The sequence below is a fragment of the Silurus aristotelis genome (assembly GCF_946808225.1).
Source record: "Silurus aristotelis genome assembly, chromosome: 17".
Classification (NCBI taxonomy): domain Eukaryota; kingdom Metazoa; phylum Chordata; class Actinopteri; order Siluriformes; family Siluridae; genus Silurus; species Silurus aristotelis.
Genome location: NC_139590.1, coordinates 17,253,386 through 17,278,616, shown reverse-complemented (window position 1 = coordinate 17,278,616; position 25,231 = coordinate 17,253,386). Strand labels below are relative to the sequence as shown.

At 38.8% G+C, this 25,231-nt stretch overlaps 2 protein-coding genes and 2 long non-coding RNA genes across 6 annotated transcripts in view; 2 read left to right on the top strand and 2 right to left on the bottom strand.

Moving 5' to 3' along the window:
• Positions 1 to 1,063: 1,063 nt before the first annotated feature.
• Positions 1,064 to 25,231, bottom strand: part of LOC310739790 — a 139,189-nt gene continuing 115,021 nt past the window's right edge. The window contains exon 3 of the long non-coding RNA XR_014537488.1: positions 1,064 to 1,105. This is a non-coding gene — a long non-coding RNA (uncharacterized lncRNA). The remainder of the gene's footprint in view (positions 1,106 to 25,231) is intronic.
• ccnf (cyclin F) lies at positions 8,390 to 20,598 on the top strand. Its single transcript, XM_083565826.1, has 17 exons — positions 8,390 to 8,616; positions 9,336 to 9,490; positions 10,641 to 10,747; positions 10,851 to 10,918; positions 11,073 to 11,269; positions 11,396 to 11,449; positions 12,568 to 12,672; positions 12,763 to 12,840; positions 13,751 to 13,902; positions 13,997 to 14,161; positions 14,437 to 14,560; positions 14,727 to 14,907; positions 16,592 to 16,679; positions 17,155 to 17,254; positions 17,395 to 17,528; positions 17,955 to 18,124; positions 18,918 to 20,598. The coding sequence occupies exons 1-17, from the start codon at positions 8,604 to 8,606 to the stop codon at positions 19,343 to 19,345; spliced, it is 2,319 nt and encodes a 772-aa protein (XP_083421952.1). The 5' UTR covers positions 8,390 to 8,603; the 3' UTR covers positions 19,346 to 20,598.
• LOC310739779 lies at positions 13,442 to 22,943 on the bottom strand. The gene is made up of 6 exons (XR_014537478.1): positions 22,806 to 22,943; positions 22,092 to 22,189; positions 17,939 to 18,100; positions 14,412 to 14,542; positions 13,974 to 14,152; positions 13,442 to 13,862 (listed from the first exon to the last, which is right to left on the bottom strand). It is a non-coding gene; the product is annotated as an uncharacterized lncRNA (long non-coding RNA).
• The window catches only part of abca3b (ATP-binding cassette, sub-family A (ABC1), member 3b), a 41,047-nt gene continuing 38,683 nt past the window's right edge, over positions 22,868 to 25,231 (top strand). For all 3 annotated transcript variants that reach the window (XR_014537446.1, XR_014537447.1, XM_083565747.1), the window contains exon 1: positions 22,868 to 23,140. The gene's annotated coding sequence lies outside the window, so the exon portion shown is untranslated. The remainder of the gene's footprint in view (positions 23,141 to 25,231) is intronic.

The following is a 25,231-nucleotide window of genomic DNA, read 5'->3' as shown; positions in this document are numbered from 1 at the left end:
GATAAGCGGGAGAAAATGAATGAATGTATCAGTCACAATTTAGGCCTCATCATAGCACAGAGACGGTGCTATTTAAAGTGGTAAATTACCTGTTATTGGCCTCTGGTCAGGGTTTTGTTTCTTTACTTGTTTTGCTTGACCTTTAGTGCTGCTTTTGACACCACTTGCTAGACTGCTTGCTAGACTAGAGAACGTTGTTGGAATAAAGGTTGGAATAAATCTCTCCTGGATTAGGTCCTATTTGACTGATTGCTATCAGTTTGTTAATGCAAATAGTGAGTTCTCCACACTCTCTTAGGTAAAGTTTGGTGTTTTGCAAGGATCTGTCTTAGGCCCACTGCTTTTCTCTTTATATATGCTGCCTCTGGGTGAAATTATACGTGTTGATACACAGCTGTATATTGATTATTGACCTTAGTTTTTCCTTTGAGGCACGTGTGAATAATATTACCAGGATCGCATTCTTTCACCTTAGAAATATTGCTAAAATTAGAAATATGATGTCGTTACAGGATGCAGAAAAACTAGTCCATGTTTTCGTTACATCTGGATATATCCTCATCAACCCTGTTTTAATCAGTCTACACTGCTCCCAATTAAATCTCCCATTGATTATAAAATACTACTACTGACGTATAAAGCACTTAATGTCTCGAGCCGCAGTGTCTAAGTAAACTTCTGTAGTAATATGTTCCCCCAAGCCTCCTTAGATCAAAAGGTGCAGGCTATTTGTTGGTACCTTAAATAATAAAGGGAGCAGATCTTTCCCTTATAAAGCCCCACAGTTATGGAACAGCCTTCCAATCAGTGTTCGGGACTCAGACACAGTATCAGTGTTCAAGTCGAGGTTGAAAACATATTTATTTAGTCAAGACATTTATCGGTAGATTTTCTTAGGTAATGGAGCAGATCTGGAGGGATCATGGATATAGAGTGTTCGGGGGAACTGGGTTATTTGTATGCTGTCGTCCCCTCACATTCACACGTTCACTCGGGTTTGTTAACGGTGGTGTGGTGGGTCATCTCTTATCCCAGAGATCCCTCTTGTCTGTGTTACCTTTTCCTTTTAGTTATGCTGCCATAGTGAGTCTTGCCGGAGTCCAAACTGCACAGTGACATTAACTTTCATACAAAGGACACATAATAATCCATATCCTTCTCTCCCTGTCGCCCCACTTCTCTCTCTGTCTCTCTCTGTCTCTCTCTCTCTCTCTCTCTCTCTCTCTCTCTCTCTCTCTCTCTCTCTCTATGTCCCTCTCTCTCTCTCTTGGACGAGTTAAACATGCTCCTGAGGTTCAAGTGATCACGCTTCCTGCCCCTTTCCCCTCCTCGCATCTGCCCACTTTATCCTGGCCTGCCTCTGGAGAGTTTTCTCTTCGATTGGAGGCCACTTTGTGCAGTTGGAGCTTTGAGGATGGATTTGGACTGTAGTTAATCTCAACAGTCTGCTTCACTGACTCAGGACTACAGTTTGCTTCTGATCACATCACTGCACCCCGCAACATCGTTTATCTGTAATAAATGGACATTCGGTGCAACCCAGATGAGGATGGGTTTTCTCTTGAGTCTGGTTCCTCTCAAGGATTTTTCCTTATGCCATCTCGGGGAGATTTTCCTTTTCACATTCACCACCAGCTCGCTCATCAGGGACAAACTACTTATAAAGAACATTTATTTTTATTACAACGTTATCTGTGTAAAGCTACTTTGAGACAATGTTCATTGTTAAAAGCGCTATACAAATAAAAATGAAATGAATAATATAATAATATTTTGAGAATACAAATAAAGCCATTGTAGCAATGATTTCTTTTTACAATAGACATAGATTGCTTCAGAATAAGTGAATAAAATTTATTTAGTTTGTGGTGTTTAATGAACAGCAAAAGTGTAGAACTAAAGACATCTTCCAGTCTAGGACATCACTGTTAATTGTTTCAAGTTGCCATGGAGGCTCTTATGCAGTCAGTAAGTATGGGTCATGTGGGCTGAACACATTTGTAGGTTTTAGTGAATGGAAACACTCATTTATTGTACTTACTTTAATTAAATGTTAACTTTTTCTATCGTCTTTGTTCACACAGAGACATTCCAAAAGCACAGTTCAAGGCAATTATTTCAAACCCTTCATCCCTCTCCTCAACTGCTTTATTCTCTTAATGAAAACGATTTGGCCATCATAAAACTTGTCCTAACACGCATGCTGGCTATAGAAATAACAACTATTTCTACCAGGTTGTACCAAGCAAATTTAGATGCCCAAAATTGACAGAAAATTAAAAGAAAAAACAGAAAAATAACACAAAATGGCATCGTGCCATGGCAAATAGCGTTGGAGGAGTTTGTTTAAAAAAAGGCCTTATTCTTTTATAGTTGTATACAGATTACAGACAAAAATATATTTTCCAATATGTTAGCTCAGTCATACAGAAATGAGTATTATTTGTAGCCATGGTATAAACTATTTTATATACTGTGTGTTGGATCAGCTATTATAAAGTATGTATAATAACATTTCACATAAATGTTAAATACTGACTATAGTAGGCCAGTTGATGTACCAGTGGCCAGTGTTCCTGTCTTTCTTCTCAGTTCAATTAAATTAATTTTTATTTGCGCTTTTAACCATGGACATTATGTCAAAGCAGCTTTACACAGATAATGTGGTAATAAAGAATGAATAAGATTGTTATTTATAATGTAAGTGTAAATTTGTCCTTAATGAGCAAGCCGGTGGTTACTGTTTCAAGGAAAAACTACTTGAGATGGCATAAGAATAGCCTTTATTTGGCACATATACATTACAGCACAGTACATTTATTTTCTTTGTATATCCAAGCTTGTTTGGAAGTTTGGGGTCAGAGCACACGGCCAGCCATGATACAGCATCCCTGGAGCATTTAGGGTTAAGGGCCTTGTTCAAGGGCCCAAGAGTGGTAGCTTGGCAATACAGGGGCTTGAACCCCCAACCTTCGATCAGTAACCCACCTTAACCACCCAGCTACCAGAAACCAGATTCAAGAGGAAACCCATTCTCATCTGGGTGGCACCAAATGTTTATTCATTATTGCTCAAATTATGTGCTGTGATGGTGATCAAATGCAAACTGTAGTCCTCAGTCAGTGTAGCAGAATTTTGACATTAAGTCCAAATCCCTTCTCAAAGCGCCTGTGTTACTCTGTAATCAGGCCATAGATGTGAAACAACCCCAGCTGCAAAGAAAAAAGAACATCATCCAGAGGCAGGCCGGGATGAAGAAGAGGAGAGGGGTGGGAACACTGGTTACTGGAACTGGTAGGGAGCATGTTTATCTTGACTGACTGGGAGACTTAAAAAAGACCTTTATTACCAAAGTTCAGGACATACAACAGCACCTGGTAAAAAGGTTCAATTTAAGTCAATGCAGAAAAAAAAATAATTAAATAAATAAATAAAAAAATAAAATAAAATAAAAAAGATCTTGACTGGGAGAGAGAGAGAGAGAGAGAGAGAGAGAGAGAGAGAGAGAGAGAGAGAGAGAGAGAGAGAGAGAGGACAGGGCGAGAAAGATGTGGGTTGGTTATTAAGTACCCTTATTGTTGTATAAAATTTAAGGACACTGTGCATTTGGGAGCTCTGGCAAGACTCGCTTTGGCAGCATAACTTAAAGGGGGAGCCAGAAGGTAACACAGACATGAGGGATCTCTGAGATGAGACGACCCACCACACCACCGTCAACAAACCTCACTGAACTCGTAAAAGTGAGGGAATGACAGCATACAAATATGACAGTTCACCAAAAACTCTATATCCATTGTTTCTTTCAGATCTTTTCTTTACCTAAGAAAACCCTATCGAAAAGCCTCTTTGGATCTGCCCGATTTATCCTGATGCCCAAACTCTGGATGGAGTTCTCTTTAACTGGAGACCCCTGTGTGCAGCTGGGGGTGGTTCTACCTCAACAGCCTAAAGTTCCACGACTTCACTGAGCAACTCAAGAACTTTGAGTTGGATTAGACTGTAGTTAGTATCAACAGTGTCTACACTACTACAGTGTCTCATGACCACAGGTCGCATGAGAAGTTTTGCATTTAAGCGCCTTTTACTGCACACAATTTAACAATGATGAACTGTAATGAATGGGCATTTGGTGCCACCAAGAAAAGGTTGGGTTTCCTTTTGAATCTGGTTCCTCTCAAGGTTTCTTCCTCATGCCATCTAATCCTTGCCATAGTTGGGACTGGCTTGCTCATTAGGGATACATGTAATATTATAAGGAACAAACTTACAGGCACAAAACTTAGACACTCTGTTATAAAACTTTATAATCACTTTACCTATGTTAAGCTGCTTTTACGGATAAGCGGGAGAAAATGAATGAATGAATGAAGCTGCTTTTAGACAATGTCATCTGTTAAAAGTGCTATACAAATAAAAATTAATTAAAAGGAATAAGCCTTTAAAATATTTTATAAATGCCAAAAACAGTTAGTTGTCCTGTTAATAGTCTAAATCTTCTTTTTCTTCTGCTTCTTCTTCTTCTTTTGGCTTCTCCCATTAGGGGTTGCCACAGCGGATCATCCATCTCCATACCCCTCTTTCCTCTACATCTGCCTCTTTCAACCCAACTACCTGCATGTCTTCCCTCACCACATCCATAAACTGCCTCCTTGGCCCTCCTCTTTTCCTCCATCCTGGTGGCTCCATCCTCAGCATTCTCCTACCGATATACCCTATGTCCCTCCTCTGCACATGTCCAAACCATTTTAATCTCTCCTCCCTCACTTTGTCTTCAAAACGACCTACATGTGCTGTCATTCTAATAAACTAATTTCTAATCCTGTCCATCCTCGTCACTCCCAAAAAAAACCTCAACATCTTCAGCTCTGCTACCTCCAGCTCCACCTCCTGTCTTTTACTCAATGCCACTGTCTCTAAACTATACATTATCGCTGGTCTCACCACAGTCCTATAAACATTCCCTTTCACTCTTGCAGATACTCTTCTATCACAAATCACTCCTGCCACTCTTCTCCACCCACTTCACCCTGCCTGCACTCTTTTCTTTACTTCTCTAACACACTCTTCATTACTTTGCACTGTTGACCCCAGGTACCTGAACTCCTCCACCTTCTCCACTTCTTTTCCCTGCAACTGCACCACTCCACTGCCCTCCCTCTTATTCACACACATGTACTCTGTCTTACCCCTACTGACTTTCATTCCTCTTCTCTCTAGCACGTACCTTTCCCAGCACCACATTTCCATCTCCAGCCTTTATATTATTGCTCCAACTTGCAGCACATCCTTCCCAGCTCGGTCCCTCTTCCTGACCAATTGGTATAAATCCTTTTCTCCTTCCTTAGTGTTAAATTTCTCATATGCCTTTTTCTTGGCTTTCGCGACATCCCTCTTTACCTGCTGCTGCATCTATTTGTACTCCTGCCTACTTTTCACATCACTCTGTCGATCCCAATTCTGTTTTGCCAACTTCTTTCTCCTTATGCTTTCCTGCACTTCCTCATTCCACCACCATGTCTCTTTGTCTTCCTTTCTATTTCCCGATGTCACACCAAGTACTTTTCTAGCTTTCTCCCTTATCACTCCTGCAAAAGTTGCCCAATCATCCAGCACCTCTTCACCATCACCAAGCCCCTGTCTGACCTCTTCCCTGAATCTCACACTACAGTCTTCCTCCTTCAGTTTACACCATCTTATTCTTCTTTCAATCCTCACTCTCCTCCTCTTCTTTACCTCCAAAAAGATTCTACAGACCACCATTCTATGCTGTCTAGCTACACTGTCCCCTGCCAACACCTTACAGATTCCAATCTCCTTCAGGTTGCATCTCCTACATAGAACATAGTCCACCTGTGTGCACCTTCCTCCTCTCTTATACATCACCCTATGATCCTCCTTCTTTTTAAAATAAGTATTCACCACTGCCATTTAAGATGTTAAGGTTTTTGTTGGGAGTGACGAGGATGGACAAGATTAGAAATGAGTTTATTAGAGGGACAGCACATGTAGGATGTTTTGGTGACAAGGTGAGGGAGGCGAGATTGAGATGGTTTGGACATGTGCAGAGAAGGGACATGAATTATATTGGTAGAAAAATGCTGAAGATGGAGCCACCAGGTAGGAGGAAAAGAGGAAGGCCAAGGAGGAGGTTCATGGATGTGGTGAGGGAAGACATGCAGGTAGTTGGTCTGAAAGAGGCAGATGTAGAGGACAGGGTGGTATGGAGACGGATGATCCGCTGTGGCGACCCCTAATGGGAGCAGCCGAAAGAAGAAGAAGATTCACCACTGCCATTTCCATCCTGTTAGCAAAATCTACCACCATCTGCCTTTCCACATTCCTCTCCTTAAAGCCATACCTACCCATCACCTCCTCATCACCTCTGTTTCCTTCACCTACATGCCCACTGAAATCTGCCCCAATCACCAATCTTTTATTCCTAGGTACCCCTTCTTCCACTTTATCCAACTCACTCCAGAATTTTTTCTTCTTCTTCATCTCACAGCCAACTTGTGGAGCATAAACACTGATTAAATTTATCATTACGCCTTCAACTTCCAGCTTCACGTTCATCGCTCTATCAGAAACTCTCTTCACCTCCACTACACTCTTACTGTACTCTTCCTTCAGGATCACCCCTACACCATTTCTCTTTCCATCCACACCATGATAGAACAGTTTAAACCCACCTCCAATGTTCCTGGCCTTACTCCCTTTCCACTTGGTCTCCTGAACACACAACATATCTACCTCTCCTTCTCCTTTTCCTGCCGTCTCTGTAGACGTCTTCCTCCTCTCCTTCTCCTCCTTCGGCCAACAGTAGCCCAATTTCCACCAGTACCCTGTTGGCTAACAATACCTGTGGTGGTCGTTGGCAACCCGGGCCTCGACCGATCCGGGATGAAATTCTCTTTTGTGATCCACATATTTGATTTGGCACGTTTTACGCTGGATGCCCTTCCTAACGCAACCCTCCCCATTTATCCGGGCTTGGGACCAGCACTAAGAGTGCACTGGCTTGTGCAACCCTAATGGCTGGATTTGTTAATAGTCTGAATGCTTTGTGAATATTAATCCTCTCTCTATTTCTTTGTGTGTGTATATATGTGTGTGTGTGTGTGTGTGTGTGTGTGTGTGTGTGTGTGTGTGTGTGTGTGTGTTTGTGTGTGTGTGTGTAGGTGTATGTGTGTGTGCTTAATTGTGACTGTTTAGTTACAAGCTACAGCCATCTTACCTTACACCTTACCTTACATCCTGACCTGTTGGTGGCAACAATTTAATCTCTAATAATTGTTTATAGATTAAAATGCCATGAACATTAAATGTAAATCATTTTAAATTAAATATGTTCCTGTCTAAGTCTGTTTCCTTTCAAGGTTTGTCCCTCATACCATCTCCACCAGCTTGATCATTAGGTTTACACTTATAGGAACTAATGTATGATGCTGATTCATATTTGTAATCAATGTACAGTACAGTGCAAAGGTTTAAGGCAGTTGTGAAAGAATGCTTTCAAAAATAGAAATGTTTATACCAATTTAACAAAATTTTAAGTAAATGAATAAAAGAGAAGTTTAAATTAAATTTATATTTGATGTGACCACCCTTTGTCTGTAAAACAGCATAAATTCTTGTAGGTGCGCAGTTTTAGAAGGAAATCTACAGGTAGGTGGTTCCAAACATCTTGAAGAAGTAACCACAGATTTTCTGTGGATGTCGGTTGCCTCAAATCCTTCTGTCTCTTTTGGCAGTGGGTTACAGGCCTGTACTTTTTAAAAATATCACTAAAGCAGTTTGAAGCGTCAAGTATAAAGTGTCAGTAGCATTCTAGAGTGCTAACTGAGTCTGTAGATGCAGTTTAAACTATGCCATGCAGTGGTGATCTGTAGGATATCTGGAATAGTTTCCAGGATCTGCTGTTACTCTTCTGTGTCATATTAATAATAATATATTATACACTGCCCTTTTTAAATTCAGTTGTGTTTTGAAGACCGAAATCTGGAAGCTGTCAGCTTTATGTAACATCAACCTGTGTGAAGCTCTCGGTCACTGGATCAGAAACTGACCAGATGTGACCTGTTCCTAATAAACAGATGGATATTTATGCCTACTCGCAATCATTCAGTTTAATTATGTATATACAAATGTAATTATATATATAACTTCTACAATAAGATATAATGGAAACCTAAATTCAGGACTGGAAACCCACAATTCGAAAAAGCATCATTCTGCCCAATCAGCGATCTGCATTTCTTTTTTCAGAAAATAAACCAATAGGGTCAGCTTTGAGGGACGTACAAATCAGCGTGTAGCTGACCGGCGTGTGGGTGGGGTTATCTTTTGACCAATCAGATAGCAAAGTTGACGTTTAAACTGGTGCGCGCGGGCGGTGCTAATAGGTTTAGGGGAGGAACCACAGCGCGGTGTGAATGTGAGAGTGAGTGTGAAGTGAAACAGTGCTGCAGTTACCTATGCTTTTATCCAACAAGTGGCACAAAATTACCTCAAATAATTCAAAACCTGATTATCTTTGTATATATTGATTGTGGAGAGTGTTGTGTGTTGTGTGTGTGTGTGTGACGGTGGACCGAGCTCTGGAAATGAAAGCGGGCGGTGAGTAGATTCCTGCAGCGGTTGGTGAGCTTGCTAGCTTTAGGGTAACCCTACTGGTTTATGGGAAGTTTATACTACTTATATATATATATATATATATATATATATATATATATATATATATATATATATATATATAATAGAAATAAGATGTATAGCATTGTTGGCTTTAAATTGGATAAGAATTTAAACTGTTGAAGACCAAATAACTAACAATATTAGCTAACTTACTTTATACGGATTAAATGCTAAACTGTTCTTTGAATTGCTGTTTTTTTCTCCCCAACTCGTGTATTTAAAGCGCATATGAAGGTTTACACGCGAAATATTATATTCATAAGTTTATAAATATTTCCTATAATATATTTATAAGCTGCTAACCGGGGAATTGACTTCTGTGCTCATTATTGTGTACCTGAGAGCAGTTAGTCTGGGAGGGAAAACTGGACGCTAATTCAGTGTCCTGACTGACTCAGTGATCAGCTTTAATAGATGTATAAAACAATCCTCATGATTTATAACCGTCCTGCTGTTAGTTTATATAATTTGTGGAGTTATATACAATATACAACCAGATCTGATGAAGAGTTGAATGGAAAATCAGAAACGCTTAAAAGTGAGCAGGAAGGAGAAGAAAAGCTCTTTGATTCACCTGTATTAAACATCATTTCTCCACCATGAATATACTAAAGAACTTTCCATTGTCTTGTTCTTTCTAGTGCTACACTGTCGATGCCATAAATGTTCCTCAGTGCCTGCGAGGAAGCGGGTCCGAAAGCAGGTCTCCTCACTGGGCCTCCTGTCTCTACCTGAAGAGGTGCTGCTTTGTGTCTTCCAGTGTCTCTCGGCTGAAGACCTGCTCGCCATCAGATCTGTGAGTAGCCTTGGATTATCTGTCTGTAGCTACTGTGTGCACCAGACATCATATTTGAGGGTGTGACTAGATAACAGCACACTGCAGCCCAAATCAATTGCTCTGACTTGGTACCCACTCTCTCTTCTGGGTTTGATTGTGTGTGGGTGGTGATATTGTAGGTTTCCGTGCACAATTTTATATTCTATTCTGCCTTAGTGAGCAAAATCCTTGTTTAGTTCAATCTTATTGGTATAGTGTTTTAATAATGGACATCGTCCAAAAGCAGCTTTACAGAATTAAATAGATTACAAATATTAAGTTGAAATTAGAAATCATTCCTTATAAGCTTCTAAGTGGCAGCATTTGCAAGAAAAAAACAACCTGAGATGTAATGTTTGAGAAATTTGAGAGGAACCAGAATCAAAAGGGAACCCGTCCATAGCAACGAATGTCCATTTGTTATAGTTCATCATTGTGAGGTTACCAACTATTTACAGATGAAGACTTGAATGTCTCTCTGTTCATTGTGATTGTAGACTTAAGCCATTGTAGCAAACTGTTTATATTAATTAGAGTCTAAATATTGAGAGGAACCAGACTCAGAAAGGAACCTATCCTCATCTGACTGACCATTCCATTCATTAAATATTTATAAAATTATTTGATGGATCAGTTATTTAGTCTGGAGTTTATTTATTTTACTGGCCACTATTTAGCATTTTGTATGAATCCTTTAGAAAAATGGCTTGTCCAAAAGTTGGTGTTGAGTCGTATGTATATTGACAACACATTGTATATCATCTACTGACTGCTGTAGTTCCATCTGTGCCATTCTGAAGCTCAGTATTGCCATGTTACTTCCAGTCACAATGAAAAGATCTAGTGTCAGCCATGCCCTAGTACGCATGATGGGAACTGTACATAATCATTCCTGTGGCCCAGTGATTTGATCTGCACATTCAGACAGATCAGATTTGCCCAAATGTACTGCATTCTGCACAGCTGACCTCACTTCTGAGAAAAATATTTCATGCATAAGTATTATTTTTAGTTCTCTTTTTCTACATAAAGCTTATTTTATCAGTATCTGGTAAAAAAAAATGGCTTCTCATTGACATTACTTGCATCCTTACATATTTTGTATATTTGTTTATGTTCTTTCTCATAGGTCCACTCTTATCTCCGTAATATCATTGACAACAACTCGAGCATTTGGGCACGGGTCAGCTTTAAGGACCGGTGGCCTTCTCCGGACACTGTGTGGCTCTTTGAGAGGTAACTGTTATTAACGAGGATACGGATTAGTTTTCTCTTGAATATATTTTGCCTTTTTTTTTTTTTTTTTGCATGTCTTCATTGGCTTTGATCTTATCACCAGGGCTGCAGAGAAAGGAAACTTTGAAGCTGCAGTAAAACTTGGAATAGCATATTTGTACAATGAAGGACGTAAGTACTTTAACTCAAGCATGTGAATTTGCTACTAGATTGATGAGTGATCAAATCTATTTGTTCCATTGATTAGATTGATGAGCTTTTGTTCATTGTCACCAAGCTATTTAAAGTTGATCAAAACAGCCTGATTGTCCTTGTTTGTCTTTAGCTTCGCTCAGTGACCAGGGCCGGGCTGATCTCTGTGGCAGGATGGCTGCAAAATTCTTTACCCTGGCTGAGCGTGTTCGCTCGCCTCTGGCCGATCCCTTCATCTGGCTCTTTATTCGGCCACCATGGTCTCCCTCTGGAAGCTGTTGTAAGGCTGTGGTGTATGAGCATCTCAAAGCGGAGTGTGAGAGAAACTTGGTAAGAGAATTCCCGACATACATATTCTTTACCCAAGAAATATTTTACTGCTTAATAAAGTTCATCTTGGTATCTGTATAGAAATAAATCTACTCTTTTAGTGTATTATCACTTTCTTTTCTGTAGGAGAGAAGAGGAGCGTTGCTGCATTGCCTGGCTAGAGTACTCGAGCTATCTGATGTAAGTGACCGATTAAGTCTCTTCCTGTAATTGTCACATGGAATATATGGTTTTTCTCTGTCAGCAGGACTTTTGATTATCAGTAGAGGGTGACACACCATAACATGTCTAATAGCCACCATCAATTCATTAATCAGTGATTGCTATAGCTGCATGATTCCATCAACCCTGATTCACACTTTCTTCAGCTACACTACACTACTTCGCCTTACCATATCTATCTGAGCTGCTACAGGCCTACAACCATGCTTAGATCCTTTAACTCCGGGGGTAGATCCTTTTAGTGCTGATAGAAAGGCAATATATAAATAGAAAGCATCATCATTGCCTGTGTTGGTAACTCATTCATTCATTCATTTTCTCCCGCTTATCCGTAATTCGGGTCGCGGGGGCAGCAGTCTAAGCAGGCCCCCGCCTTCGACTGCCGCCCAATCCTCACAGCACCGTCCCTTACGGTCCCTCCTGCAGGTGGTGAGCCCACGGGAAGGCGGCCCCACGTCACTCCGACGTCACGGACCTTAATAATACCTCGTAAGGGACCCCCGGAGCATAGAGCGTTAAGGGCCTTGCTCAAGGGCCCAAGAGTGGCAGCTTGGCGATACCGGGGCTTGAACCCCAGACCTTCCGATCGGCAACCCAGCGCCTTAACCGCTGGAGCAACCACTCCCCCCTTGTGTTGGTAACTGTGGGCAGAAATACAGCTCGGGTGGGACTTCAATCCAGCACAGGGCACAATGCACACACATTCACAATCAATTTAAAATAGACTTGGATTTAAAGTGCATCTACTTCCATGCTTTTGTGAGGTGGGGGGGAAAGTTAAGAACTGGGGGGGAAACCCACACAAATGCAAAGAGTGGCAATGCAATAATCCAAACCCACAGGATCAAACCCTGCAGCCTGGAGTGCTACAGTTTTAACCCCTGTATTCCTTTTTTTTGTGTGTCAAATGCATGTTTCTGAACTGAATCTGTGGCTGAATCGTCTCTAAAAGTGCACTGAACAACTAAGCATGTCAGCTTCACTCACACATTAGTATCACCTGGGCCATGAAAACCAAATCTTAGTTGAATTAAAATCTGCTGTTCCTAATTTTTAGTTTGTGTTGTGTGTATCAGGACGAGGAGATGCGTGCAGAAGCTCTTGTGCTGTTGGACGAGTCGTCGTGCTGCGGCAGTGTGCAAAGCTCGTATCTCCTATGGGAGAAAAATCGCCACATGGCTGTAAGAAGCTTCTTTACATTCTCAAATGAGTTTGGTGGCTTCTGATGGACTCTCGTTGACTGTTTTTTATTTATTTATTTTATTCTGCAGATTGCTGACCCAGGCCGGTATCTCCAGTTTGTGCGCACTCTTCGGGACTATGCCACCAAGGGCTGCTGGGAAGCTCAGGTGTGTGTATGTTTGTGTATGTGCTGTCATTTTTGCTGGTGTGTTTTCCCTTTAATTTCCTGTTCACTTCAAGGCCAGTATTACTTGCAATGATGGTTATTTCAGGGCTGATGCTATTTATGTGAGTTGAAGCTCTCAAGCTGCTGTAAACTTTTAAAATGCTGATTGATTCTCAGTTACAACTCGCCTTTTTATTTATGTGAATAACATTATTTTTAAAAGTAGACCATCTTAGTTTAACATTTTCCACTGTATCCATATTGTCTTTTAATTCCTGTAAAAAAAAACTACTTCAGATTTTAGTTTGCTTGCTGTTGATAATTGAATAAAATGGGTGCATGTACTTGATTTTTAAATTTAAGTTAAGATTAAGCTCAATGGTGGTGGAGGCAATTGATTAATACTTGTCAGTGATGTAGCTGTCCAACCCAGTTTATGGGTTATTTTTTCACTGCAGTATTATGACACATGCATATATATATATATATATATATATATAAGTACTTTTGGAGGGGGATGTCTTCAGTAACTGACTTGGTGAATGTAGCTATTCAGAACCAACCATGGCATTTTAAATCTAATAAAAAAAAATAAAAAAAAGTCACCAGCTTTCACTGTTTTATTTTGAACCATCTAAAAATTTGCAACTGTTCATTTAAATCAGCTCTTTGTCATCCATTTTGTCTCACTGTTTAAAGAGATTAGACACAGAATGGGAACAGACAAAGTTCTTCCAGTGAACTGCATCAATGCTGACCTTATTTTGCTTCAGCATGCTGAATACTGCTATGAATAATTTCATTATGGAGTTTATTTTGGGCATGGGTGTATTTACCGAAGGCCCATCAGCACTTTTGGGACCGTTGATTTCAGTTGGTTGTAACTGTTTTCTTTGGATCTCGTTTCACAGTTGTCTTTAGCAAAGTCATGTGCCAGTGGCAATCCTCTGGGTTTGGAGCCTCAGGCTTGTGCTGGTCTAGTGGCTCAACTTTTTCTTTCCTGTCCATCGCCTCCACAACACACTGGCAGCCCACACAAAAAAGGCATTAATGACACCATGAGGTATCACAAGCATCTTACAACATTATTAATATTCTCCATTTGTACACAAACAAATGTGACAGTGTGCTCACTTAGTCATTTCATCTTCTATAAGGTACATCCTGGTGGACTGGTTGGTAGAGGTAGCCACCATGAAGGATTTCTCCAGCCTGGCGCTGCATGTGACTATAGGTTGTATGGACCGCTACTTGGCCAGATGCTCTGTGCCCAAGGCTAGGTTGCAGCTTCTGGGAATTGCTTGCATGGTCATCTGCACACGGTGAGGTCTTGCATGAAGATCATAATGAACACATTATTTTCAAAATTATGCTTATTCTTCTAGGATTGAGGAGATATATATATATATATATATATATATATATATATATATATATATATATTTTCTTTCCATGAAGAACTGTCAGGCTTTTAAGACCTTTACAGAACTATGGGGAACACTTTACTCTAACAGATACACTTGACTGAGTAAATGACTACACAAGACACGCATATAACTGGCTTGTGCTTACCTCCGTTATTCATACATTTTGTCAGGTACATCAGTAAAGAAATTCTGACTATTCGTGAGGCTGTTTGGCTTACTGATAACACGTATCAGTACGAGGATCTGGTCAGGATGATGGGGGAGGTCATCTCTGTGCTAGAGGGAAAGATCCGAGTGAGTATTTGTTTATTTTTTGGGGAGGTGACACTATTCTGTATAAATGGTAATGCTGATTAGCTTTTATAATCCTTTAACCTCCACCATGCACACATTCCCCGAGCTGAGTACAAAAAAACGTGTTGTGTATAATATAATATAATATGCATGTGAATTATTGCAGACTCCCACTCTGCTGGACTATGGTGAGGTATTGCAGTTTCTACTGCCCATGGAGCGCCGCACTACTCATCTCTTCAAATACATCTGTGAACTGTCTTTGCTCTTCTCGCCCCACACCTTGCCTGCTCCTGCTCGCCTCGCCAGTGCCACCCTGCTGCTCACACGAGCACTGCACAACTACAGTAAGGATCTTTATTACATGTCACTCTTGAGTTCCGTCTCTTATCAGTAGTTGTGATTTGTGGCATCCCATTTTGCAGATGTCTTTTTCACTGTGTTTGGCTCCTCAAAAAATATTTACAGCCAAGGACTACTTTTGTGATTTGTAGCAAAATTAAAAAAAATATATAATTAAAATCTTTTTAAAGTAACTTGTATCTGTTTAAAAAAACTTATGCCAAAATTCTTAGGCCCCAAAGAATTCTATCCACAGAACACAAACCAGTTCTGCTAAATGAAAATAACATTTAAAAACATTTACATATTAACATTTTTCGTTTGCTTATTTGATTAATTTTTAGATTTAAATGGACCCTTATATATATATATATATATATATATATATATACTTATCCTCCAGTGCTACTAAATTCTCAGTTCTTCTTAGTCAGAAGGTAGAGTAATTTTCAAGGTGTTGAAAACTAAGTAAGGAAAATTACACCTTTTTATTATAGAGCTTGTTCTGATGCATTATTGTTTCTATAGTAACAGCTCATTTAGAGAAATCTGTATGAAGGGTGATCCACATATTTATAAAAATGTTATTTATAAAACCGCATGCCATGTGATGTTTCAATTACTTTCTTTAAAATTTAGTTTAAATTAATTCACTGTATGTGTTTAGTCAGTTATTCTATACTGAGTTTAGAATAACTAAGAGTGGTTGATATGTGCCATCTGCATGGGTTCCATTTTGAAAACTATACATATGGCTGTGCTAGGTTTGGCATGCAGCTATGTTGAAGCAAATCCTCAAAGTTTCTTAATGGAATAACTGGAGGTTATGTTATAGGGGTTGAGGCAGTAGCAGAGTTGGAAAAACTGTTAAACTCCTACATGCTCATGTACAATTGTTGGCCTACAGCTTCCCTAACCATCTTTTAAATAATTAAAAAATAATAGTGCACCCTTTGTCCAAATTGATTAAAAATGCACATTTTCTTTTTTTAATTTGTGGGCTGCTTGACCTACCATACAATAATTATTGCTCTTTGTTTCTTGTTCCTTATCAAATGGCTGACTAGCCATAATGACAGCCATATATATATATATATATATATATATATATATAAATTTTATTTCAAGAAACCAGTTCCCACAGTTATTTCTAGCTCCCCTGATCGTTTTGACACCTACTTTGTTAACTAACTGTTCAAATTGCAAAATGGTTCAGAATAAGCAAATAAATCTTAATAAACATAAAATGGTGTTCTGTGTTGCTCTATAGCACCATCATTAGGCTGATCAGACCCTTCTCTCTTGTCTGATTGGTAGGTAGCTGAGTACTACAGAATGCAGCCAAGTTGCATGTCTGTAGCATGTACAGCCTCTTGTGCACAACTTCCAAATAAGATTTCAACTTTTCTAAGGGGTTAAAAACCTACTTTAAACTATTATTTTGGAACTGCATGTTTCCCTCTCTTACTCAATTTTTAATGGTTCTACAGTCTTACATACACTATTTTAGTTCATCATGAAACATGGAATATTCAAACTTGCCAACGTTAATTAAAAAAAAGGCCATGATTGGCAAGAATGCTAACTGTAACCTTAAGCTATTTTTTTACTGTTAACTGTTCGCTTAGATGTTCCTTTAAATGTCTGTAGTAGTGATTTTTCCATTCTGTGTCCACTTTTTTCTCTCAGCTCCTGTATGGCCGAGTCAGCTGGTGGAGACCACAGGCTTTACTGAAGATGACCTGGTGCCCTGTGCTTTGTTGATCTATATCAAGTGGTAAGTTCTCAGGCTTGTTAACACTGACTGCTTCAACTCCTGGCCTTTCTGAACTGGATTTGTTTTATTAGAGGGAGATCTGTACTATAGTTCGAAAGGTACTTGCCTGGCTGATTCATACTGGGTGAATTATTTTTACAGTTTACCCAAATCAGCACCCATGCAGAGGTTTCTACCAAGTACTAAAATGTTGAGAATATGGCTGTATAAGCAGGATATGATAATGAAATCCCTCCCACATTTTTTACTAGCAGTTTCAGATGTATATACTGATTTTATTTTATTTTTAGATTTAAGGGAAAACCTGACAAACTGATAATGGGTATATACTCATGGGTGATTTGTTCTTAACAGTAAATGTAATTAACAGTAATTAATATAGAACAAACCTTTACATTGTGGTTTAAACGGAGGAAACTACATTTACACCAGCTATGTGCTTGCTTTTGTATTTAATTTTCTCTTCCACTTTTAGTTTCAGCCAGGATGTGCCAAAAGACTACAGAGAAGTGTCTTTAACTGGTGTTAAGCAGAGGTTTGAAAGTGACTCCTACCAACATATAAGTAAAGACATGGTGAGTATTGTATTGGCATTTTTTTTTTTTTATAATGGATTCATGCGATAGATAGACAAAATCTTTACCCATCATGCAAGGTGTTTATCAAGACTTTATTACTACATTATTAAAGGTACTTGGGTATTTGTGGTTCACAGGTGATGGACTATAAAGAACTCTGCCAGGTGCTGGGGGTTCCAGAGGTGGAGCCCCAAATTGAGCAGCCTAGTGCTAACAGCCATTCGGCAGACATCCACAAGTTCTTATCTTCTCCATCCAGCAACAGCAAGAGGTAGATTATGTGTTATGCAGTTGTCTTTTAATTCCCCTCCCCCATTCAAAGTCGGACAGATCTCACCTCATGAGCTCTCACTTAGAAGCAAGCTCACTGTGCATTCCCTGTGTAGTTTGTAATGGTGAAAGGCACATACATGAGTATTGTTCGTTGTCTCTAATATAAGCAATGGACTTTGATTTTGGCATTTAAAGCACCAAATCCCTTAAAAGCGTGCAGACCTTAAGACACGCTGTCCTTATTATCAGCAATATACAGAAAGCCAGTCAAATTCTATCATGCTTTCAGCGACTTCAGAGATCCTGTACCACTGTGAGAAGTGCTGTGAAGTCTGACTACACCAGTCTTTCCCTTTTGTCTTGACTTTGTCTTAATTCAATTATGTTAATGCTTTATGTTAATGGTACCTCCTTTGTTTTGCAGGAGAGAGGAGAACATGCATACCCATCGAGGCAGCTTTGTAGCCACGCCTACAGCTGAGCTGTCCAATCAAGAGGAAACCCTTGTGGGTGACATCCTAGACCTTAGTCTTGATGCTTCCTGCTCAGGCTATGAGGGAGATCAGGACACTGATGGGGAGAAAGAGTGTGAAGGTAAGTAAACAAATCATCTTGTGGTGTGTATTAGAAGCTGCACTGTTTTTTTTGTCCTCACTATTATATAGCCAGGAACAGCTGCAATAATAGGCCTTGCAGGTTCACGTCTCCTTTCAAAGATTTTAAAACCTCTCTATCATGTTTAATTTGTGCAGTCATCAGATTTTTTGCTGTTTGGCAACACCACCACAACAGGCAATAAGAAACGTACACAGGATTGTATAAAGAAGCAAAATTAGGGCAAATTCCTCTGTAGCCCAGACTGCAAATACATGTAGCCAATCACTGACAGCTGTGCCAGATTTTTGCACAGTTAAACACCACCTACTGCATAACTAAACACAATAAGGTGCATCATGTTACTAGTACACATATTATATAATTAATTATTACATGTATAATGAAAACTCAACTCAGCATAATGCAGAATCACTGCGAGCTTAGTTGAACCATTCATAAAACATAAAATATAAACTGCAACTGAAAAAGTGTGGGGAAATTGGCATAGGCCGAAGTGGGCAATTAAAAAAAATATAAAAAAAAAAACACCACGAAGACTGCAAAAGTAAATAAAAGGGAAATAAAATAATACATTTTTTGTATTCTTTCTGTATCCCTTGGTACCAAATGATCCCTGGGTCAGTATTGGTTCACAGCCTAGTGATTGAAGACCCCTGCTCTAGGACATAAGGGTAGCTGTTTCTAGAAAGAAGTGTATGACATAAGCGTAACAAAATGACCAGTCATTTTTCTAAAAGTATGAGTAATGTTGAGTGTTCTTTTTCCACAGACTCTGTCCTCTCCATCCAGCTACCGCTGTGTGTGCCGTCTGCTGATGTAAGACTGCACTGCAGTGCCCTTTCTAGTGATGAGGACAACGTGGGGGAGCCTACTGTCTCCTGTTCTTCCTTTTCCTCGAAACGCCCACGCTGCATCAACCTACATAGTTCTGGGTACTCTTCTGTTCAGAGCAGCAGTCCTTCTACTGCTTCTTCTTCCTCCTTGGTGCCCTGCCATCTCTCCCCAGTCAGTTTGGCCCCAGCGTCAGAGGCAGCCTCACCTGGCTTCCGTCTGCTGGTGCCCATGCAGCGACCCCGTGGCTCCATCCACCTGCAAGTGAAGAGGAAAAACACAGCAGCCCACAGTGGTGGGGAGATGGACATAGAAAGTGAAGATGGTGAGCTCTCTGCTCATGAACAGGCTTTCCTCAGCTTGTGATTGAACACTTGGCTCCAGCAGCTGTGTTTGAGATTCAGGGTACCATTCTAAATCTGTGCCTCTGAGAAGCAATCAAATGGCAGCTTTTCAAATCCTGTTTGAAATTGTCCTCTGAGTCTTTAAATTGCTAACAATCAATAAGAGTAATTTGGGGACCAGTTTGCATTGGGTAAATATAAGCTCACTGGCCTCACAGGGTTTTATTCATTGTTAGCTATTTAGTCAAAAACTGTCTAAGAGAAATGGAGACAAGAACAATGCTGATGGTCCTGCTAAGATCCTGTTGCTTCATCTGGTGCTGTGTTAAATGAAATGTATAAGACTTTGGGAACACCTCCTCTACAGGGTCACTTGCCAATTCATTTCCTAACAATTGAACCACTGGAATTCTTGAAAAAGTTCTGCTTGTGAACCTGTGTCTCTGTGAGACTTAAGCCAAATGACCAGACTTACATGCTCATGCTTCCTTCACCAGAGATAATCACTATCTCTAATTTTACATGTATGTGGTTACATTTATAGATTCTTTTTAAATGGACAAAGGCTTTAAATATCCAGGTACTGAGAGCCATCAAAATACAACTGTTTCATCAAACACTTTTCAGGGCACTGATGTATATGTTTATTTTGGACTGATGTTATTTGGAAGAGTAAATTATACTTTACATGTTTTTGTATGTATAGAAGCTATGTGCCTTTTCCATCATTCTAATAATTTGTGTCTTGTGCCATGTTTGATGCCAAAGGTGTTGTCATTATTTTTAAGTGTGGTCAAGTTAATACTTGTACTGTAACATTTCATACAGCATACATCCTGAAAACAGTGCTTACTGTTATAGCATTATTTCATCTGTGGTAGGTTTTTAACATTATAGAATAACACAAAGTGTGTTGCATCACACTCTGTTTCAATGCAAAGTATCAGACATGCCGTGTTTTCATAATCCTCAAATGAAGCAAAGCACTTTTTTCATGCTGGAGAAGCAGTGTTCCTTAACCGCTGTGTATGTCTTTAGTGAAAAATCAATTACGTCTGTTATCCATAGATCTACAAGTAGAAAACTTACTATATTTGTGAAACCTCACAAACCATGAAATTATTTTTTATAATGCATCTATTTAGTACTGTACTTTATTTTTTTCAACTAATTGATTTTATACCCATCAAATATGTATGAAGCTGTGAAAAAACACTATTTAAAACATATAGATGTTTCAGAAGTGTTTTCAAAAAATAATAAAATGATGCTCCACTAGGCCTTTTTACCCCACCTGCTTTTTAAAGAACAAATTTCCGGCAGACTGAAGAAGTAAGCCACACTTGTATACGGTTTCAGTTCTAATTTAAGGGTTTGAAATTTAGGTCTGGTGCTATGAAACAACGTGATCAAAACTGGCAGGTAAATTGAAGCTCAGAGTGTAATACCAATTAGGGGTGCAGCTATCGATTATTTTAGTAATCGAATATTCTACCAATTCGAGTAATCCGAGAAGTACTTTTTGTATACAAGAGAAAATAAAACTAGTCTCCTAAAATTAACAAGTATTTTGTTTCCTTTTTAGAAATATTTAAATTTTATTGCTGAAATTACATACAGGAATATCTGAAAATTAAACCCATTTAGTGCACTTGATTGCCATATTGCATCAAAATGTAAATATATAAATACAAATACAAACGTTAATTTCTATATTAACTTTGGCCTGACTATAGAAGCCCGTTTCCGCCACATTAAAAAAAAAACCAAAAACACCAACCAGTAACCATGTGGGTCTGAAGTTTAAAGCTGCTGGTGTATGAACGAGGCTCCTCTGCTTCATCTGTCTTGTTCCGTCTCCTCCAGAGCTGATTGGAAGACAGTTCTCTCCAGGGATCAGAGGCTTAGTTTGATACCATGCGATTTTATTGATTGCAGCCGATTTTCTGTTTAATGTGTACATTTTTATGGCACAGAGGGGTGACGCTGCCCAATTGGCTAAATAAAAAAGGTCGGAATTATGCAAACTTTTTTTTTTAATGCGGTGGATATAAATCTTCTCGCCCCTCTCTGTTTTGTTTTGAGGGTGGTGTGTCAGTAATAATGGTCCGCAGTGAAACACAGTGTTCCGTGTGTAGTTAAATGGACTAAAAGAAGCATCAGGGCAAATAATCTGCTTCGATTATTTTTAGTTTGTTTTTGAATTACTCGAGGAATCGTAATCGTTTCAGCCTTAATACCAATGGTGGTGATGTACACTAGAATCATTAAAGGGCTTTATTGCCAAGTGTGCTCACACACAATGACTTCGTTTTGGTGGCAGAAGCTTCTAAGTTAAATATAGTGTATCAAAGCAAAAATAAAGATTTTTGTACACAATATACTGTCAGGGTGAGATCTTATATACAGATATGTTCAAGGGGGAAGTGCATAGAAATTGTGTCTGCATTTTGATAAATAGAAAAAGTATATATTGCATGTTGTACGTGTTCACTTAAATTGGTTTTAAGTGTTAAGAGAAAAAAGGCTGTTCTTATGTCTTATAGTACTGATGCTTGGTAGTGCCGAACAGAGGGCAGCAGTTCCAAGTGAGATGTCCATCAATTCAAAAAAATTGTTTCCTCACTCAGGTGGTGTTTATTTTAAATCACAATGAAATAACTTTCCCGACCTTCTCTTACATGTGTTATATATCAGCTAATGTTGGCATACCATGAAACTGAAATGAAACACGTTTGTTCAAAATAGAGCAGTTTGGTCACTTATACCTTTCAATATGCTATTCATTTACCTTCAGGAATCTGGGTCAGGAAGAAAACATTACACAAGAGACAGGAATACAAATTGAATGGGATTTCCCTGCCCCCTACAAAAAACAAACAAACAAATATAAACATGGACCCAGTGAACTTGCTTCACATAAACACTAACCAACTTGTGAACCCTGAAACTGTGAGGCAGCAACAGAACCCACATTGTCACTGCTGCCTTTCCTGTGATCAAGAATAATATAAAGGATCAGGGTTTCACTGTTTGGTTAAAATGTCTGTATATGTTACTGATAACTATATAAAGTTATAATTGAATAACACTGATGTGATGCGCTACAGTGATTACATACATTATACAATCATTTTATTATTAATTAGATTATGTGTATTGTCGCTTATGCCAGTCCCTATAATATAAGCTGCTAATATAAAAACAATAATTTATTAGAAGAATGGGTAATGGTATATTACATTTGTAATCTAGTGAACCAGTGTTGATTTATTTATTGATTGAGACTCAAAGCACTGTTGTACTTCGCTCTGGATAAGGGCGTCTGCTAAATGTCGGAAATGTAAACACAGCAGTAAAATATAGACCTGTACCATCAACCATTCAATTCGAGACCTCCATAACGCTGGGATATAATGCAAAACAAAGATTGTACAAAACAATTAATTTCTACAGCAAACACACACGCAGTCCACACTTACATCCAGTTCATATCTTGTGTGTGTTTTTACGATTGTTAGTCCGGCCTAATACTGATCACGTGATGACAGCTGGCTCGTCACGTGACTCGGATTGTTGACGACTGGTTTTGATGCTCGCAGCCGGACGCAATGTCATTCCTCCAGAGCCGATATTTACTAACATAACTGTCAGATGGGGGACCTTTTCCAAACAGCCCAGACGCAGGAGCACCGTTCCGGATGAAAAGAAAAGCGATATTGCGTGCCTCTTTATCTTGCAAAGAGGGATTCTTTTTACCACCCAGGACGAGAGGAAAGCTCATGAAGTTCATCCTGCGGGCCCTGTGTGTATGAAGGTAACGATCTCCGTGTGTGCGTGTCTCTCCTTTACACGTCTCCATCAGTGATCGGGAGGTAGTCAAAACCAAGAAATAATCTCTCTCTCTCTCTCTCTCTCTCTCTCTCTCTCTCTCTCTCTCTCTCTCTCTCTCTCTCTCTCTCTCTCTCTCTCTCTCTCTCTCTCTCTCTCTCTCTCTCTCTCTCTCTCTCTCTCTCTCTCTCTCTCTCTCTCTCTCTCTCTCTCTCTCCTTCCTTCCTTCCTTCCTTCCTTCCTTCCTTCCTTCCTTCATTGTTCAGTGTGTCCGGTTTGGAGAAAGAGCTGTGTGTGTGTTTGTGTTCGTGTTCCTTACTCATTGACTGCAGCTCAGCCGTAGGGTTTTATTTAGCTTATATACAATTGATGAGGTATTTAGTTGAAATGTAACCCAGTAAATGTAAGTGACATATATAAACTGCTACAAATAATAAAATACATTTTGTTTTCCCACCATATTAAAAAATTGTATCAATATCTGTACCTGCACACCAGTTCCTAATAGTATTTTACATCCCAGTTCAGTTTTGTATAATGCAGTACAGTAGGCCTTTAGAGAAACCCGGATTTAGATTTACATCCATGATAAGCAAGGAAAACACTATAATATCAGCAGGTTCCTTGTCGCAGTGCATTGTGGGTTTCCCCATTGTATAATGACAAATCTCTTGTAAAAGAGTGCTTTGGGAATTGAATTGGGTGTGGTTTCAGACACATGCTGCAATCTTGAGTATCTGGACCAACTTGAGATGAGAGCTTCTGCATGGCAAGGATTGTAATGACATCACATAAGTGTTCACATGATTAAAAATAAATAAATAAATAAATAATAATAATTTATATATATATATATATATATATATATATATATATATATATATATATATATATGAAAATGTTTGTGATATGAGTAGAGAGTCTAGTCCTGGTCTGATGGTTACCTCTCTATCTTGGTATTCCCTTGAGAAATTGTGTGCTGCCTTGACATCACAATGATATCACAGTTGCACTGGTGTTAATCAAACAACTGTGTATAGTCAGGTGTTGTTGGCTCCTAAAAACCAACAAAGAAGGCTCTTTGTTTCTCACTCTTTATTTTCTAGTCATATCCAGTATTAAAAAAATTAAATAGAATAGACTTTGTCACATATAGCACAGTGAAATAATTTTTTTTTTGCAAAACCCAGCTTGCTCAAAAGCTGGAGTCAGCCATGATACAGCACCCCTGGAGCACAGAGGTTAAGGGCCATGCTCAAGGGCCCAAGAGTGGTAGCATGGTGATACCAGGGCTTGAAACCCTGACCTTCTGATCAGTAACACAGCACCTTAACCACTGACACACACACACACACATATATATATATATATATATATATATATATATATATATATATATATATATATATATATATATATATATATGTGTGTATATATATATATATATATATATATATATATATATATATATATATATATATATATATATATATGTATATATATATATATATATATGTGTATAAATATCACAAATACATACATATATATTGTAATTCCTCACCTTTCGTGGGGGTTACACTCCAGAAAAGCTCAGCACAGCAAGTTTATTATGAATATGCTCACATTTAACAAAGTTTAATAAACATTAATTAATCTGTAACACAACAGCATTAATGTCATTAGATACTCATGTTTGGCATGTCTTCATAATTTCCAAACTGAAATATACTGTATCTTTTGTGTCATGTTTATTATGCTTATATGACTAACTTATTTGTGTTAAAAAAATAAATAAATCAGATAGAGCCTTACAGTTCCATACTGTATAGAGTAACTACAATTTTGTAGGTTCTCTGTTACAGTGCATGTCACAGAGACTTTTATAGTTTTTAAGAGACATATACATGTCTCTTTTGTTTCTAAATAACAAACTACCGGTAGTTAATTTAATTCAATCAAAGATTTATTTTGACCAAAACATTTATAAATGTACAAATCTTGCCAAAGAAGTTTCTTTTTGATCTTGCGATCCGGTTCATCACAGAGCAGGTTAAGTTAGTGAAGTTGTTTTCAGTTA

Coding starts and splice junctions, on each gene's coding strand:
- ccnf (XM_083565826.1), top strand. Junction 11,450..12,567: donor GAGTACTCGAGCTATCTGAT/GTAAGTGACCGA, acceptor TGTGTGTATCAG/GACGAGGAGATGCGTGCAGA. Junction 17,529..17,954: donor CCATCCAGCAACAGCAAGAG/GTAGATTATGTG, acceptor TTTGTTTTGCAG/GAGAGAGGAGAACATGCATA.